Here is a 17,937-nt window from a genome sequence, read left to right as displayed (position 1 = left end):
AGACCCTGTGGAAGTAGGCCACCGGGTTTCTCTTAGGTGTCTCTGGGGGGACTTGAACTGGCAGCCTGTTAGTCATTAGTCAAGGACATTCCTTTCTTACGCCACCCAGTGACGAACCCTAGGATTGCTCCTGGCCTTCAGAATTCAGGAGTGCCTCCACTTTCCCCACCCCTGTGCTAGAAAAGGCTGCCTCCATTTTCAGATCTTTCCACTTTAGGGCAAAGAAGAGGGGGGAAAACCCACCAAAAACAAGGTTGTTCTGAAGTGTTAGCCACGGGCCCTTTAGTAGGAAGTCGGTCTCTGCAGGCTCCCAGTCTGATTCTCAAAGGCCCATGGTGTTAGGAAGCACTTTGGGCGTGTCTCACTCACTAAGCCAAGGAGCCTTGGTAGCGTATTGGGTTATGCAAACCTTGTGGTTAGCAGTTCGAAACCATCAGCTGGCCTGTGGGAGAAAGATGAGGCTTTCTACTCCCCTAAAGAGTGACAGTCTCAGAATCCCACAGGGCAGCTCTACCCTGCCCTGTAGGGTCACTACGAGTCAGCCTGGACTCGATGGCAGGGAGTTTGACTTTTTGCTTTGGTCTCCACTCAGGTAGTTTCGCCACCACTTGGCTGGGACGTAGTGATGCTGAAATTAATGTTCTGACTTGGATCCCCTTTTCCTCCAATGGCGGAGCGTTTATTCCCTCCCCAAATGCACCAGGGTGTCGTTGCAAACACAGTAATGCAGGGCTAGAATTGAAGACCGGTCTGAGCCCTAGTCTCAATGTCAGATGAATTTGGTTGGCTGCTGAACGCTTTCCTACATTTCTTCTGTGACTGTCCTTGAGTCCATGCCGACTCATGAGAGTCTACGGGACAGGGCTTGTCATGGCTTGGAGCTTCCGTCCAGAACTTTGGAAATGGGTGTTGGAGAAGATGTGTGGGAGATCAGTAACATTTTTTCCCTGGAAAATATGGAAGATAACTTAATAACAGACGAAACTGGGATATCATTTCAGGGGTAGTGACCAGATGGCTCCCTTTAGTTATCAACCTTGGATCAGAGTTGTCATCAGAAGGATGGACACAGAAGAGAGATAGACACAGCCCTGCTCTGTTGGGCTGCCAGCCTCAGGTCAGCAGTTTGAAACCACCAGCCGCTCCACAGGAGAGAAAGGAGGCTTTCCACTCCTGTAAAGGGTGGCAGTCTCGGAAACGCACTGGAGTTGGGAGCGACTCAGTCGGTGGTAGTGAGTTTGGTTTGGTTTGCTCCAGGCATGCCTTCCTCCCTTGGGACTAGGATTCCCATGGAGCGTGGAGACCATGTGGCTTCCGTGGAGGAGTCAACAGCCTCAGACATGGATTTGGCCGTGTGCCTGGGCTTCCTTTTTCTCCCCACTCTCGGGTTGTAACCATCTCGGAGGGCTGCGCGGGCCCCAGACTCCTCCCGGCCCTGCTCACAGGGCTTCTCAGCGGGCTGGTCCCCAATGCCCCTTAGACACTGAGCCTGTCCTGGTCTTCCTTTGCACATGCCCAGCCTCTCTGTCTTTCTCTCCCTCTCTTCCCTTCCCCCTTTCCCTTTGCTTTTTTTGTCTCTGAATGGGACAACCAAATCTAAAATCTTCCTAATCCAAGGGCACAGGAAGCCCGGGGAGAACTTACTTTGGGATTCTTGAGGGAAAAACACTCACTTCTCAGATTGAGGTACTGTCCTGACAGGGGGATCAACCTGGTAATTTTCCAGAAACGTCACCCACGCTGGGGGAAAATGGCCCCTCTCTGTTTGCATTGCTTACACATTAAACACAAAAGGGGACTTGGGACAGCCCTGTCCTGTGCTTTCCTACCCCTGACATTGAGCGGGGAAACAGCATCACATGGCCTTTGCTGTCTGAGGTGCAGGGTTTTAGGGGTGATTCTAGAGTTTCCTCTAAAGCGGTTGCAGGTAGGAACAGACAGGAACAGTTACAGACAGAAACTCCAGAGCACCCTGGGGGAGTGACATTAAGGCTCCTACCTGGTGTGAGAAGCGGAATGGGGAGCTCACAATACTGAAATCTGGGTGGTCTGGAGAAACAAACCCAGTGACCCTCATCTGTGTATGAGATAGAGCTTTGTATTGCGAAGTAACCTTATACCAAGAAGGCACCCCAGTCCCGCCCAACTCAAGCCCGTAGTTCTGATGCTACCGGAGCCCTCTTCTGACGCACGAGGCTGAAGGTGGAGTGGGAAGCAGGGAGGTCACAGCTGGGGGTGCAGAGTCACGTGGATCCCAGGTCGGTGGAAGCGTGGCAGGGTGTTGACAGCTCTGGGGTCGGGAGGCCCACATGGGGCCGCCACTGGAGGCGGGCACAGAGTCCCAGCAAGCAGGGAGGCCAAAGGGCAGAGAGAGGAAGGAGAAACACTCACTGCCCTTTATAGGAAAGGCCACCCCCTGAAGGAGGCGCCATCAGGCTGTGACCTGGTTGACAGGTTAGCGCCACCCCTGCACTTGCATACAAAATCCAAGTGGACTTGAAATCACACACACATTCACACACACACTCATCTCTTTCTGGGTCAAAATAGCCGAACAGCTTTCGTTGACTTTTGTTAAACAAACAAACAAACAAAACCTATCTTTGGAAAATACAAAGACAGGTACTCCCTCCCCCACCCCCACCCCATCCCCTACTTTGGTAAAGAGTCAGAATCTCAGAAGCCCACAGGGACAGTTCTCTGCTGCCCGAGAGGGTCACTATGAGTTGGCATCAACTCAATGGCAGTGAGTTTTTTTCAGTTTGTTTGGAAAATCCAAAACCCAAACCAAACCACTCGTCACCATGTTGCTCCCGGCCTGTTACCTCCATGGGCTGGGAGTGGAGCTGTGCTTCCTAGGGCCTCCCATGACTGAGGACCCCAGAGGCGTTTTGGGGTTACCAGCCAGGCTGCTAACCACATGGTGAGCAGTTTGGAGCCACCAGTCACTCCTCTGGGGAGTGAGGAGGCTTTCTACTCCCGTAAAGAGTTACACTTTCTGATAAAACCCCCTGTTCTATAGGGTCTCTGTGAGTCAGAATCGAGATGATGGCAGCGAGTTTTGGTTTGTATTTTTTCAGAAGCAGGTCACCAGTGTGTTTGGAGTGGCCTCAGTGGTGGGCTCGAGCCTCCTATCTTTAGGTTACCAGCTGAGCCCAGTGGTCATTCAGACCAGCCGGGGACGCCTTTTAGGAAAGAAGTAGAGTCCGTGCATTAGGTATTATTGCAGGTTGCGGTGGCCATCTGCCTAGTCCTCTTAAACTCTCTAAAGCAGGGTGTCCCCAGCATAACTCCATTAGGCCGGCTCCCTCATCTGCCTCCAGAACCTTCTATTCAGCTTGGCCAGGTACTGTGGTGATGGTCTATGGCACTGTTTCTTGCTGAGTTGACGTTCTTGGGAGGGCTGCTTGCCTGGGGCTTTCTCCACAATTCACTCAGGAGTAGCCCTTCCCCTGGAGTCAGGTCTGGGCACCAGCCAGGGCTGACTGCCCCTGCGACCACCTCGATGTTCCTTCCTGTCCTGCCCGGTGAGGCACATGCCCCCTCCCCCTCCACTTCTCGTTGCAGCTCCCGCTGAACGTGTTCAACAACTACTTCAGCCTTGGATTCGATGCCCACGTCACGCTGGAGTTCCACGAATCCCGAGGTGAGGACCACGCCCCATTTCCGTCTCTCGGGGAGGAAGTTTCCAGCAGGTGTTTTGCATGTTCCCTTACGTGTGCATTTTGCTTTCGTGTATCCATGTGCTCTGTGTTGTCTCATGTCCCCCAGCGAGGACCCCTCAAGTTAGGCGTGGCGAGCTTCCAGTCAAGGGGGCCCGAGTCTTGCCTGTGAGGGCCTCCGAAAGGGTCAAGGGTGGGACTGGGTGGACTGCTAGGCTCAAGGTGGCTCCACTTGAAGGTCTAGGCCACAAAGGTGGCAAACGTGGGAGTTGACCAGCTACTGAGAAGTGACACAGACGTCACCAGGATGCTAACCCGGTGATGTCCAGTTGATCCTGGTTCGTGGGGCGTCAGAAGAATGGGGTTCCCACTAACGTTTACAGTCGCTGCTTTTCCAGAAATAGGTTCCCAAGCCTCTCTCCTGGGGTGCCCCCCTCTGGGGGGCCTTGCACCTCCAGTCTGCTCCGTGGCTGAGCACCCACTGAGCTAGGCCTGCGTTCCACCCAGAGACGGTAGGATGCTAGTACCGCCCCCACATTTCAGAGCTACTGGGATCTGGTCGGAAACCGATAAAGGGCACTGGAGAGACAACTTAGGGTGTGTGTGGAAAGAGAATGTGACCGTGATTCGAGCAGGATTGGAAGGTCTGGGCTTCTCCTCTGGACCAGGTAGAGGTGTGCATGGCCCAACTGCCATGGTCAGGACCCAGATGAGATGGAGTCAAAATTAAGGAAACGGGACGATTTTTGATAAAGAAATACGTTGAAAGAAACACCAGCTCTCGAGTACTTTTCTTCAAAAGTTTCTTCCATGACTTAGAGCCGAGACATTCTGGGATTATGACTGATCACGTTGTAGCTCTAATCTCTCTCTCTCTCTCTCTCATCCATCCACCCATCCACACATCCATCATCTCTATCTCTTTCTGACTTTTTCATTAACCATTTTCTATTGCAAATTTTATTTCAGATCATCAGTTTTACTAATATAACTACAGATAGTTATATATATTATATAGTTATCATATACATATATACCGTGATATGTGTAAACACACATAACATGACTTTATATTAACTTAATGATAACTGTGCACACACCCACACACAGCGGCTTTAGTTCCCATGAAGTTTTTGAAGCCCCTGCATATGTAAAGGAGTCCGGGTGGCAAAGAGGGAAAACATCAAGCCGCTAAGCAGAAGGATGGCAGTTCAAATACACCAGCCGCCCCATGAGAGAAAGACGAGCGAGGTGGCCTGCTTCCCTAAAGTACAGCAGTTCCAGAGGGACTGTGAGTTGAAATCAGCTATGAGTTTAGAGATTTTTTTTTGTACGTGTGTAGGTATGTGTGTCTGTGTATCTATCATCTCTCTCTACAAACATAATTGGAATGACCACTTGCTGGAAAAGGCGATGTCTCAGGCTAAGTCGAAAACAATGGCTCTAAAATCAGAGACACCTCATTTCATCAGAAGATATGAAATGTGCAGCTCTTGTTCCTGCCACCTTTCTGAAGGTGGCGTTTACATTTCTCTGAAACTTGTCCACAGAGGCCTGTGCGCCTCCCTGGCTACCCTGTCGGCACCATGGTTTTACCATCCTCTGGGGACTCCAGCCATGTTCCCTTTCAATGCCCTTTGAGTCGGGGGAACAGGAAGAAGCCTGAGGGGCAAGATCAGGGCTGGAGGGGGGACTGGGCAAGGTTTCTCAAGGACATTCCCAAAGGAGAGCCCTGGCCACCCTCGAAGATGGGGCAGATGTGCTGGCGTAATGGAGAAAATTCCTTGGTGAGGCTTTCCTGGCTTTCCCCCCCAACCAGTTCAGTTTTCTTGTTGTTGCTGGTAGGTGGCATCGAGTCACTTCCGACCACCGTCCTCCGCTGCCAGCCTCACAGTGGTTCCCACGCTGCAGCCGCAGTGCCAGTCCATCTCACAGAGCGTCCTCCTCTTTTTCATTTTGACAACCTGGCAGACCAGACCTGGCTAGTTCTCTTAGGGATTTTGACCAATGCAGCTCAGGATCACCCTGTGCCTTCAAGAAGCATCTACCGAAATGATCCCATTGGGAGCCACAGAGCCAGCCCCATAACTCTCTGGGGTTTGGAATGCCTTGAGTGCTACTGGCTCAGCGTATCCCCTTAGAAACATATGTTTAGATTGGACCTTTTTTCTTTTCTTTCTTTCTTTCTTTCTTTTTTTTTTTTTAAGGACACCCCAATGAGACTAAGACAAGTATATTCCTGAGAGAACTTACTTGCGGTCATCCAGTCATTGACAAGAGACATGCTTAAACGCATTTTATTTAGAATAAATCCATTCGTGTATGGACTTGACTCCTGGTAGCAATTCTTTTTTACTTTCCGTGTGTGTGTGTGTGTGTGTGTGTGTGTGACTGATCACTAGAAAGGGCCATCATGGTCAGTAGAGCGTGAAACCCTTGATGAGCTGGGTTGTCTCACTGGCTTCAAGAGTGAGCCCAAACACACCGAGGCTGATGAAGGTGGCTCAGGCCTGGGCGATCCTTGCTCTATTCTGTACAAGATTGCCAGAAGACTGAGGTAACCTCTGACACAGGAGTCGATGACAACAACAATGTATCATCGTCTGTGGATGTGACTATGTCTCCAACTAGTCCTAACTCTTAACCTGACCCTTACCCCGCCTTCCACTAGGGTTATAGAAACCGAAAAGAATCTAAATAGCAAATTCATTGCCATTGAGTCCATTCTGACTCCTAGCGACCCCAAAAGACGAGTAGAGCTGCCCCTGTGGGTTCGGAGCCTGTAGCTCTGTACCTCTTGACAGGAGTAGAGAGCCTCAGCTTTCTCCCAAGGGGTGTCTGATGGTATCGAACTGCCGACGTTGGGCTTAGCAGCCCAATGTATAAATCACTGTGCTACCAGGACTCCAATTAAAAAAAATATATATGTGCGTAAATCTTCTACACCCTAGTGTTGTTTTGGGGTGAAGATGACATATAAACCCAAAATGACACTTGGGTAGAGATTATGAAGACATAAAGTCCTAACTTTTCCTTTCAGATTTTCCGAAAGCTTAAATAGTTTCAGTTTGTGGAAGTTTCAGTTTGTGGAAGTTAAATAGTTTCAGTTTGTGGAAGCATGCTAGAAATTAGAACTCAGGTGTCCAGGTTCTAATGAGGATGCGGAATCAACACTGAGAACGCTGGGTGCAGGTCGAGTGACCACCTCGGACTGAGGCTGTGAAATAAAAACACACAGGAAGGACAGCCCCTGGAGTACCCCAGCAGGGCTGACCCTCTGATGTCTTGACTTCACAGGGCTGTGAGGATGCAGGCTATGCTGAGGCCAGGTCTGTGTCAGATGCTTGAAGACAGGACCAGCGCTTTCTCTCTCTCTCTCTCTCTCTCTCTCTCTCTCTCTCTCTCTCTCTCTCTCTCTCTCTCTCTCTCTCTCTCTCTCTCTCTCTCATCTGCTTGGACACGGCAGAGTAGGTGACTTATAACAAATAAGACCTGGAATGTTCCCAATCAGAACCACCCCTGTCGCACACAGACAGTCCTTGGAGACTGTGTTTTCCCAGGGGCCTATATTCGGACCAGTATTTGTAATTTGTTGCCCTTCCTTTGTTTAAAGATAGTGTGTTTTAAGGACCTGATGAAGATCCGTCCCCTCCACTCCCCCCACCCCCTGCACACACACCCCACCTGCCATACTTCTCGGGAAAAGCTAGATCTCAATCCTTAGTAAAATCCCTGGACTTCTTCATCCAATGTAAAACACAGATTCGCTGCCGTCGCCTTGGCTCTGGCTCATGGAACCCCTAGAGGGCAGAGGAGAGTTGTCCATGTGGATTTCCGAGACTGGACATTTTTATGGAAGTAGAATATCTCATCTCTCTCCCCAGATTTCTTAATAATACTTATTAAATAACCCAGTAATTGCCAGTTCTTGGGATCCACCCCACCCACCCCAATAGGCGTCCTGGCATGAAAAGAAACTGAACTAATTGAGTGTCCAACACTGGGTTTACTCTAGTGGGCCTGCTGTGCTGTGGATTTATCTGAAAGTTAGGCTGGGGTGAAAAGTGGTACATTTCCTGGTGCGGTGCTGGCCTCGCTGAGTCTCTTTCATAGCAGCAAAGCGGGGTTTACCTGAATTGCCTCTGTCTAGCCTCAATATCTGAGGATCAGGGTGAGGGGCGGGGGCAGCGGGAGGCACCAGGGGCACAGACCAAGCTCGGCCATTAATTCCTGGGGCAGCGATGTGGGCTTTTTTCCTTTTATTTGTATTCAATTTTAATTATTGAATAGAATAGCATATACTCATGTGTGTATGTGTTTGTGTGTGTTTATAAAACAACTGATTGAAAATGCTGACCTTGGCCCTTCGTTGAACTTGGAATGGCTGTGCTTTAGCGGAAGGTTTCAGGGCCGTAGGAGGTCGAATGGTAAGCACTGGGCCCGGAGGCCAGCCAGGAACCTCGAGGAGACCCAGGTGCTGAAGAGTTGATCAGGGATAGTGTTAGCGGAGTGGGAGAAATCGATTCCAGCTTCACGCAGGTGATGGAGAGACGGTGCAAAGTGCGTGTCCCCGAAACCCTGGCACCGCTTCCTACGGCTCTCGTCGGAGATCCCTAGTGCGCGCGTCTCTCTTTCCGTTCACGGATCTTTTAGTTTTATTTTCAACGAGAATAGATAGTTGTCTGTGAAAAATGGAAATCTTTCTTTTCTTTCTTTACACTATTTGGTCTTCCCTTGGAGTTCCACCCTATCTTTTCCTGGTTAGTCAAGCAACCTGAAGCTTAGCTGGACAAGACCAAGGGAGCCAAGTTCACGTTTGCATGAGAGGGGACTTATGAATTCTTTTAAAGCACACACATAGATACACACAACATACACACATGTAGACATACACACATATAGACATATACATAGACACATCTATGTAGATCTGCGTGCATCTGTATTTGATGCAGGACTGGGCAGTGTTTCTTTCTGTGTGCATAGGGTCGCTATGGGTTTGGTACTGACTTGATGTCACCTGTTTATGTGTGATGTTTATGGGAAGGTAAACATTGCTATAAACTTAGCAAGTTACAGTTATACTGAAGGCATGAACAGCATCCGCATGATCACTGTGTTCATGTGAAGAATGACTGGGTTCTCCCCACCCCTGTGATCTACCCACTGCAACAGGACAGGGAATTACTCAGTCTCACTGCGTGGCCCTCCACTAGCCAGGGACACTCAGCAGTGGACAGCTCCACTCCTCGACCCCCTCCACTCACAGTGTGAGCCTTCCTGGGGCACCCATGTGCTTTGCCAGAGCCTCAAGAGAGTCACAGGAATGTGTGCAAATGGGGTGGAAGGTCCACTAGGTCCTAACCCAGAACAAGGCAGACCTTAAATTAGGAATCCACATGAACCTGATAATGCATACAAATCTTACCAGGACAAAATCTTCAAAAGAGAAAAAAAATGCAGGCACAGGGTCATCCAATGGCCCAGGCCAAATGGGAGCTTTAACGTCCCAGCCTGTATTTTATTTCTTTTAGAGGGGCTAGTTCAAGTGAACTTGACTTTGAGACAGTTCATTAGAAATGCTTCTAGAATTACCTGTGGAAAGTCAGCCAGGAGCGAAGGGACCCGTCTTTGGATTGACTGTGTACGCACAGACACGGACCTCTGGGTAGGCTGGAGTTCATCAGAACCGCACCATGCCTGCATCTCACTTGGCTGGATGATCGTGACACTGTCTTCCTCTTCTCGAAGTGACTAAGCAGCTCATCCCGGTGAGGGTGCTGCCTGGGCACCAGGAGGTGCTGTCATTTGGAGCAGCCTGTGGTGTCCTGACAGGATTATTGGCCATTTAGACTCCATGTAGGTGGAGAGTTGCCCAAGACTCATGATTCTGTCGTGACCACGCTGCAGGAAGCACGTCACACATTTTCCAGCCGTGTTAAACGTGATTGTGTTTTGCCGTCTGCATCCATGGGATTGCCACATTTTAGAGATGAATGATGTGACGCACATCAGATGTCTCGCCTGAGATGGGATGCTTCCACCACATGGTCTCATTGTGATGCCCTGTTATCTGGGGGAACTGAACCTCAGTATGCGACAAGGTCAAGGGAATGCAGTTACGATACTAGAGGAAGCAGTATCTAACTTCACGCTTGGAGGGATAATGAGTGGTTCACGACTCATAGCATAGAGAATTTAGAACGAACACCGGTAACTTCTTAGACACCTCCTGTCTCGTTTGCAGACCTGTCCCCCCTGAATTGGAACTTCACGAGGACCAAAGGCATGGCCTGTGTGTCTGGATAATCCCGTGCCCAATGGCTGTCTCCACTAGTTTCTTGAAGGACTGGGTTGGTTCCTGGGAGGGTGGTGTTGTGGTTGCTGTGTGCCATTGAGTCAACGATGACTCATCATAGCCCAGTATGATGGAGTAGAACTGCCTCTCCCCTAGGTCAGGAGTCCTGGTGGTACAGTGTTCAAGCACCCAGCTGCTACTCGAAAGGTCGAAGGTTTGAACGCGTCAGCCACCCAATGTAGAACAGGCATGCCCATATGCCCTCGTGAGCATGACAGCATAGGAAACCCCGGGGGTCCGTACTGTTGAACCAGTCCCAGTATCTTTCTAATCAACTCCCACCTGGGACCCAGGTGTATCAGAGGATAACTGAGCTGCATGGGATTTTCAATGAGGAATTTCCAGAATCCGATTGTCAACCCTTCTTTCTCGAGGTGCCTCTGGATGAACATGAACTTCCCACCTCTTGGTTCAAAGCTAAACACCAACCCAACCGAGAGCTCCCAATTCCCTGTTATCGAGGCAATGTTGACTTACAGTGACCGTCTTTGGGTTTCTGAGACTGTTATTGTTTACAAGAGTAGAAAGCCCAGTCTTTCTCCAGAGGAGCATCTGGTGGTTTCAGACCTCCGACCATGTGGATCACAGTCAGGTGCTTAACCAAGACCTCACCGAGGCTCCTTATTTACTTCGTTGACTGCCAAGGAGCGCTGGTGGTGTAATGGGCTATGAGTTGACGTGCTCACCTCAAGGTCAGTAGTTAAAGCCACCAGCTGCTCGGAGGCTTACAGTCTTAGAAATCCAAAGGGACAGTTCTAATCCGTCCTATAGGCTCTCCACGAGTCAGAATGGACTTGATGGAAATGAATTTGCTGATGCTTTTTTTGGGGGGGTTCCTGTGGTTGGATTTTAGCCAAAGTGACTTTGTCCATCAGCACTTGAATGAAACTAGCAACATATTCTTTCTTTCTCCTTTTTTCTTGATTTTATTCTCATTTTTTGAGTCTTACAGAGAAATTTCCAGAACTGGCTCGATGACTGCTTTATTTTGTTGTTGAATTTTTTAAGTAAGAAAAGGAAATTTTCTTTCTTTCATTAACTGTTCAGTTCTTTGAGATTCATACAAAAGCCTCATAAAGATGTGAATATTTTCCAGGCCATAAATTATGTGTTTTTAAAAGCTAGCCCTTGGTATATGATTCGCCTAATAGCTGTGGGCATCAGCACCAGAGGATGTTCTGTGGTCAGCATTTTTCCATTTCTCTTCGTAACTTATTTTTCATCTGGTGCTGACTTTTGCTTTAGTTTTTAAAAACCAGAGCCTGTGAAAAGGCCGGTAAACCTATGATAAATGGCCCAGACCTAATGATTCTTATTTTTCCTGTGCTTCCATAAAGGCAGAAAAAGTGAACATAACTGAAATGGGTACCCAGCCAAATCTACATCACAAAAGGTCTGAACACCCACCACCCACCGGCCTAATGTATCCCAAAGACGTCGGGACACATTGTGAAAACGACCAAGCCTGCTGCCCCAATGGGAGCTTAAGCAGGCAGAGGCATGAACACCGACTCTATCACGTGTTCGTCTGGTGCTTCTTGAGGGCCTTTAACAATTTTCATTCTATTTTCCTCTGACCTCTACCCACTTCTTATTGCAGGTTGGATGAAGCTGTTGGTTTTCCGTTCCACAATTCATACACACTTTCTTTCATCTCACTGACCTCGGTCCCCATCATGAACATCACAAGGCCCGCTTCTTCCCAGTGTTTCCTGTTTGCGTTCCTTCTTTCCTGACTCTTTACAACTCTGTCCTGGCGTAAATGCCGCTCTGCTGATCTCAAATGGTCGACAGTTCTGAAGCGCTGGCACCTTTTTTGTGTGAATGTTCTCCTGATAGACCCACTTATGGAACTCGCTGCCATTGAGTCAGCTCTGACTCACCGCAACCGTACAGGGCAGGGAAGAGCCATCCCTGCAGGTCTCTGAGACTGGGCGACTGAATGTTGGACCATGGGGCTGGGTTCATTTCCCGACCTGTGACAAAAGGCCATCGTCTCCAGGGCTCCACCCGTCTCTATCCGACCAGTCTGCCTGGTTGGTTTTGCCCCTGGAACTCTTTGGAGCCCCCCTCATTTGTCCAATGCAGTCCCCGTTTGCCTTCAGTATTACTGTGTTCCAGAGCTTCGAGTGCTTACCTTGGGAGACTAACGGGGATGTTAGAGAAAAGTCTGAGAAACAGAACCTAAGTAGATGAAATCGGAGCTCAAAGTCCATTCTACAAAAAGAACGATGTCGTTCAAGCTCGCAAACCTTTGCCCAGGTTCCATGCGTTGTGCGAAAACGATGTTCTAATATTCACGACAACACGTAAGGTCATTTCCCGAGTCTGGTGGCTTTTGTTTGGCCCTGTCTTAGGGGGTGAGTCCTTTGCACCTTCTCCTCATCCAGTGAATGACAGCTGAGCGCGGCTGTTCAAGAACAGGGGCAGGACATGGAGAGCGTGCTGGTGAGAATGGCTCCGGGAAAGCCTAGCCCCCAGAATGAGCTGAAGGGAATGTGCAGCAAGGAAGCAAGCAAAGACATCACCAGTGGATTCTTGGGAATTGTCATGGTATCTTATTAGGGAAATTATGTATCACAGGAAACCAGCCTCTCACATCCGAAGGGTCAGTAGGCACAATTGTACGGCTATCATATATGAAGACCATAGTAAAATCATAGAGGACAGGAAGGATAGGAGAGAGAGAGTAGAATAAAGGAGTTGGACACATTTTATGGTAGCATGCTCACCTCAGCCCCTCTCGGTGGTCCAGGTGGAGGTGGGAGAAGGGAGGAGAGCATCTTTACTAGGGACATTTATAGGTAGCCATAAGACATGCATATTCAGTAGTTACATACGTCACCAGGTGGGTAGACTCTATAGTAAGGTCCCTGAGCTCACAGGTGAGGAAGACTAATGCCTGCATTGGGGGCAGCTATGGCGGGGCTGGGTGACACGGCGGGAAGAGAGAGCGACAGGCTGTCTGCTTCTGTAGGGGGGTAAAATCAATCATGCGCTCACTTTAAGACAGCATAGCTGTTAGGGGAGAATCTGTGGGAATGATATTTAAAGCAGGATCATGTACTTGGAAGTTAAGTTAACCAGAGTGGAGGCTTTGCTACCATGGAATACTAGCTTCCCAGATTCCCTCTGTTCTAAGTGAGGGAATATCGTCCTAGTCACGTTTCCCTCAGGGTTAGTTAGCCACACCTCTCTATCTACACAGTTAGGTATTTCAAGGGTTGGCCTGCTAACCACAAGATCAGTAGTTCAAAACCACCAGCGTCTCTTTGGGAGAAAGAGGAGACTTTCAACTCCAGTCTCCAAAGCCCACGGGAACAGTTCTGCCCTTCCCGTAGGGTTGCCATGGTCGGAGTGGACTCCGTGGCAGGGAGTTTGGTGCTTGGGTTTAGGTACTTTAAAATCTTCAGAATCCGTGTGCAACATCACCGTTGTCGGTCCCTGTGGGCTCTTGTGTGTGTTCCTTAACTTGTATAACACGTGGGAGAAAAGTCACAGTGAAACCACTTTCCAGTGAGTGCCGTCGTGGTGATAAAAGTTTCTGGATATCCCGGCCGCCACCTGCATCTTAGACAAACTAAACCACAGGGTTTCTCCAGGCCTCTCACTCTCGAGACAGCAAGTGACTTGCCAGCATTTTGCCCAATGGCCAAGCAGCTCCTCCTGTTTGGTTACATGTAAGCTGCATACATAGCTCATAGAAGCCATGCCCTATGGAAGTCAGAGCACCTAGCCACCCCTCACTCCCCCACCCTTCCCTGCCCAATGCCACCCTGTGTCTCCACCAACCCTGAGTCCCAGAGCCTCTCAACCTTGACTGTGTGCTCGGGTCACCTGGGTAGCTCCTGAGCACCCACAGCAACACAGTGGGTGAAGTATCGCACTACCAATCATGAGGTTAGGAGTTCAAACCCACCAACCATTCTTCAGAAGCAAGATGAGGCTGCCGGTTTCGGTCAAGACTGAGAGGGTCAGAAGCTGCGTGGAGCAGTTCTCCTCTGTCCCGTGGGCTCTGTGAGTCGGAACTGACTCGACGGCAGTCGATTTGGTTCTGGAGGAGAGGGGTCCATGGTTGGCACTTCTAACAAGCTCCCCGTCGAGGCCATCGCTGCCTTTTGGGGACTGAGCTTTCATAGCACTGGCCAACCGAGCCGAAGCTGAGGGAGAGCCGGTCGTGAAGCTCTGGGACCTCAGGAGGACAGGGAGGGCTGCTCATGGGCAGGGCTGCCTTTGGTGAGGTCTCTACAACACCACCGTCCTTTCCTCTCCCACAGAAGCAAATCCAGAGAAGTTCAACAGCCGGTTTCGAAATAAAATGTTCTATGCGGGGGTAAGTACAGCTGCCTCCTTATACTTCCCTGCTCTTGTCCGAGTGCCTCAGTCACTCCCACTGGAGAGGTTGCAGCCTGTGCACCAGAAAGCGCCTCTCCCTTCAGACTCATTCCCAGTTAGCGAGCGTGATGCTCACCCCGTGGACGGTACTGCCCCCTCCATGCTTGCACGGATATGATTGCTTTTGCAAATGCGTCCTGTTGGCACTTCAGGAGAAGAATCCAGGAGCGTTTCTGAATGAGCTGTCACGTGGACAGCCTGTGTTGACCCTCTTGGAGCTAGGCAGCCCTTGAGTTGCCGAGTTGTAGAGAGAGAGAGGAGAGGAGCCTTCAAGAGCACAGTGAAAAATACACCTCCGGCAGCTCTTGGAAGCCGGGACGGGCAGGGAATGGAAACGTGTGTGCAGGTTGGTGGTGGGAATATAGTTTCCCAGGTGCGGGGGCACAAGAGCATCTGAATGAGAAATTGAAAGAGCAAAGGATATGTTTGCCGCCTTGCCCCCGGGACGTCCCGACCGGAAGGAAGATTGCTAAGGAAGGGTGGTTTGAAGGTCAGGTACACTGAGGGGGAGCATGCGGGCTGCTAACAATGAGGTCAGCAGTTTGAACCCACCACAGCTCTACGGGAGAAAGAGGAGCCTTTCTATCGCCGTAGTTAGAGCCTCGGGGGCCCACAGGGGCAGGTCGACCCTGTTCTTTCGGGTTGCTGTGCGCCGGCATCAACTCCATGGCGCTGAGTTGGATTAGGAGCGGCAAGGTTGATGGAGCAAGGTGCCAAGTAGGAGGATGGTCAAACACACCTGCCCAGGAAGGGATCCAGTGTTTGGCTTTCTTCCCGTGAGCGCACATTCCCTTGTTGATGAAAGTGTGAAAACCGAGAGGTGGTATCCCACGTGCTGGCCAGCGCGCTGCCCTCCTTTGCTCAGGAGAAAAAGGAGAACCGGGTTTCTCGTTTTGAATAGTTTGGCATTGCTGGAAGCATGTAACCAAGAAGGTTTTTCTTCTTCCTCCTCTTCCTCTTCTCCTCCTCCTCCTTCTCCTTCCTTTCTTCTTCTTCTTCCTCCTTTGTTTCCTTGTGATGCAGGCAGCCTTTTCCGATTTCCTACAGAGGAGTTCCAGGGATCTATCCAAGCACGTCAAAGTTGTCGTGAGTACCGATGCGTATACTGCTTGTTCCATTTGAACCCGTCTGCATTAGTCACACGGCAGGAAAACAAGAGGAACCGTTCAATACCAGCTTGCATGTTTAGGAAGCTACAGAACTCTGGTGCGGTGGGTTGAGCATCGGGCTGCTGATGGCAAGCTGGGTGTTCAGACCACCGGCTGTTCTGTGGGAGGAAGACGAGGCCGTCTGCTCCAGGAAAGACTCACAGCCTTTGCAACCCCGAGGAGCATGCCTACGCTGTCCTATAGGGCTACTAGGAGATAGACATGACGGCAGTGGGTTTGGTGCGGTTTCTTGAACTGTATAAAACCAGATACAGTTCCTGCTGCTGAATCAGCCCATCTTTATGAGCGCCTACCATCGGCCTGGCCTTGTCTTAGTCACACTCCTGAGTGGAGGAGCAGAGCACATCGCAGGCCACTGTCCCCCTGTTGACCCCACGCTGTGGTGGCAGAAGGGACAAAAGGCAGTTCTCGCAAGGGCTGGGGTAGGGCATGCTTCCTCAAAGAGGTGATGTCCGCTCGGCCTTTGAGGTAGAGACGTCCACTCACCAGACCCATGCTTTCGCCCATGGCCGGTGGGGGCGTCTTCGTCACAGAGCCGTCACCGAGGTCGGGACTTTGTGCCAACCCCCCGTGCAGCCTGGTTGGGGCCTCACCAGTGATGGCGTGACTGTGCTGCTGCCCCCTGGGACTGCAGCCCAGGGTTTGGATACTCACCGATCGGGGCCACAGGGAATTGAAAGGTGGCCTTTCTCTTGGAGAAACACATAACATTAGCGAATCATTAATTTTTTAAAGATGTGTAAGGTTTCCTTATCGTAGCCAAGTTAGAAGCAGGACTGAGCACACGATTTTGTCATGGATAATTGAGTAGGAAAATGAAAATGAAGGCAGGAAAGGGGTGACAATACAGGCAGGCAGGAAGGAAGGAGAATAGAAGGTGTTTGAGTTCGTCACGGAAAACCCCGAGCCTGTTACCGTGGAGTTGATGCTGCCAGCATGGGACACCCCATGGGTTTCCAAGGTTGTGATCTTCAAGGAAGCAGGCTGCCTCCTTTTCCTCCCATGGAGCAGCTGGTGGATTTGAACCATCGACCTTTCAGTTAGCAGTCGAGTGCTCAACCACTGTTTCACCAGGGTTCCTTCATCGTGACCAGAGAAAGCATCAGCCTGGGTGACTGAAGGCACGTAGTGGCTCCTGATTGGGATACATGGTTGCATGCTCGACTGCTGATCAGAAAGGTTGGCAGTTGAAATCCACCCGGGAGGGCCTGAGGAGCAAAGGCCTGGTCATCTCCATCTGGAAACCCTCAGCCATTGACAATCCCACGGGGCCCAGGTGTGCGCTGAGACACAGGGATCCACCATGGGTCAAGCACAGCAGGTTGGTTGGCTATTGTAACTAAGAACAGAGAGACCTATATGACCCCAGCTAATGGCAGTGCAGGGGACAGAGAGAATTATGCAATGGTTAAATAGCCAATACAGCCCACCCGAAGCAAGCATTTTGCAAGTCGAGTAGAACAAAAGCCAAAGACTGGCATCCTGATCCAATGGTTTCTTCCAGAGAGGGGAATAAAAGAGACTTCCAGTTGTGGCTGTTGTCGGGTGCTACCAAGTCGATTTTGACTCCGAGAGGCCACCTGTGACAGAGTAGAACCACCCCTGTGTGATCTGCAATCTTCATGGGAGCAGATCACCAGATGCTGCTCCCACAGCGGGGCTGGGTAGAGTTGAACTGCTAACCTTTCAGTCAGCGGCTGAGGGCCTACCTATTCCATGACTTCTTAATATAGAAATCAACAACTCAAGGCCAGTGAGTTGATTCCAACTCATAGCTGCTCTTGTAAGGCAGAGTGCAACTCTCCTGCGTGTTTCTGAGCCTGTCAATCTTTGTGGGAGCAGACAACTTCAACTTTCTCCCACGGAGTGGCCGCCCCAACACGCAACACTCTGCTGCGGGGCTCCCTTAATTTATAATTAGATAATTTTAAAAAGAAGAAAACTTGCAGTGTACACGCCTTTCTGACAGGGTTTGACGCATTATATGCACTATTTTCAAAATGCAGAAGTTATCTGAAAAAGCAAAGTGGGTAAATAGCTTTATTCATTACCCTCATCTGGTTTGATGACAAGGACCGAGAATCCTCTCACCTTCACCTTAAGCTCATCCTTTGAGATGTGCACAAGGCTTTGCATGGCCACACTACAAACCTAAGTGCCTACTGACCAGTCAAGGCGGGCCTGACGGGTCCCCTTGACTGTGGGATCCAGAAAAAGTACCATGTGGGTGAAGTACCAACCTTGTTCTCCTGTGACCATGGAAACAGCCACACGGGACACCCTGGTCCTGGTCAAGTTAGCATCAGCTCACAGCAACTCACATTCACTGAAGCAGGGTTGGGACCGAAGAGGG

The 17,937-nt window shown here is 50.2% G+C and overlaps 1 protein-coding gene across 1 annotated transcript in view; it reads left to right on the top strand.

The window, feature by feature from the left end:
* DGKI (diacylglycerol kinase iota) overlaps positions 1-17,937 on the top strand; it is a 184,346-nt gene that overhangs the window by 102,771 nt on the left and 63,638 nt on the right. Inside the window, exons 16-18 of the mRNA XM_075557402.1 lie at positions 3,568-3,646; positions 14,298-14,353; positions 15,439-15,501. Of these exons, the coding sequence (XP_075413517.1) occupies positions 3,568-3,646; positions 14,298-14,353; positions 15,439-15,501 (198 nt within the window). The remainder of the gene's footprint in view (positions 1-3,567; positions 3,647-14,297; positions 14,354-15,438; positions 15,502-17,937) is intronic.

The sequence above is a fragment of the Tenrec ecaudatus genome, chromosome 9 (assembly GCF_050624435.1).
Source record: "Tenrec ecaudatus isolate mTenEca1 chromosome 9, mTenEca1.hap1, whole genome shotgun sequence".
Taxonomy (NCBI): domain Eukaryota; kingdom Metazoa; phylum Chordata; class Mammalia; order Afrosoricida; family Tenrecidae; genus Tenrec; species Tenrec ecaudatus.
The sequence above is the reverse complement of the archived record's forward strand: the minus strand, read 5'-3'. Positions and strand labels throughout refer to the sequence as shown.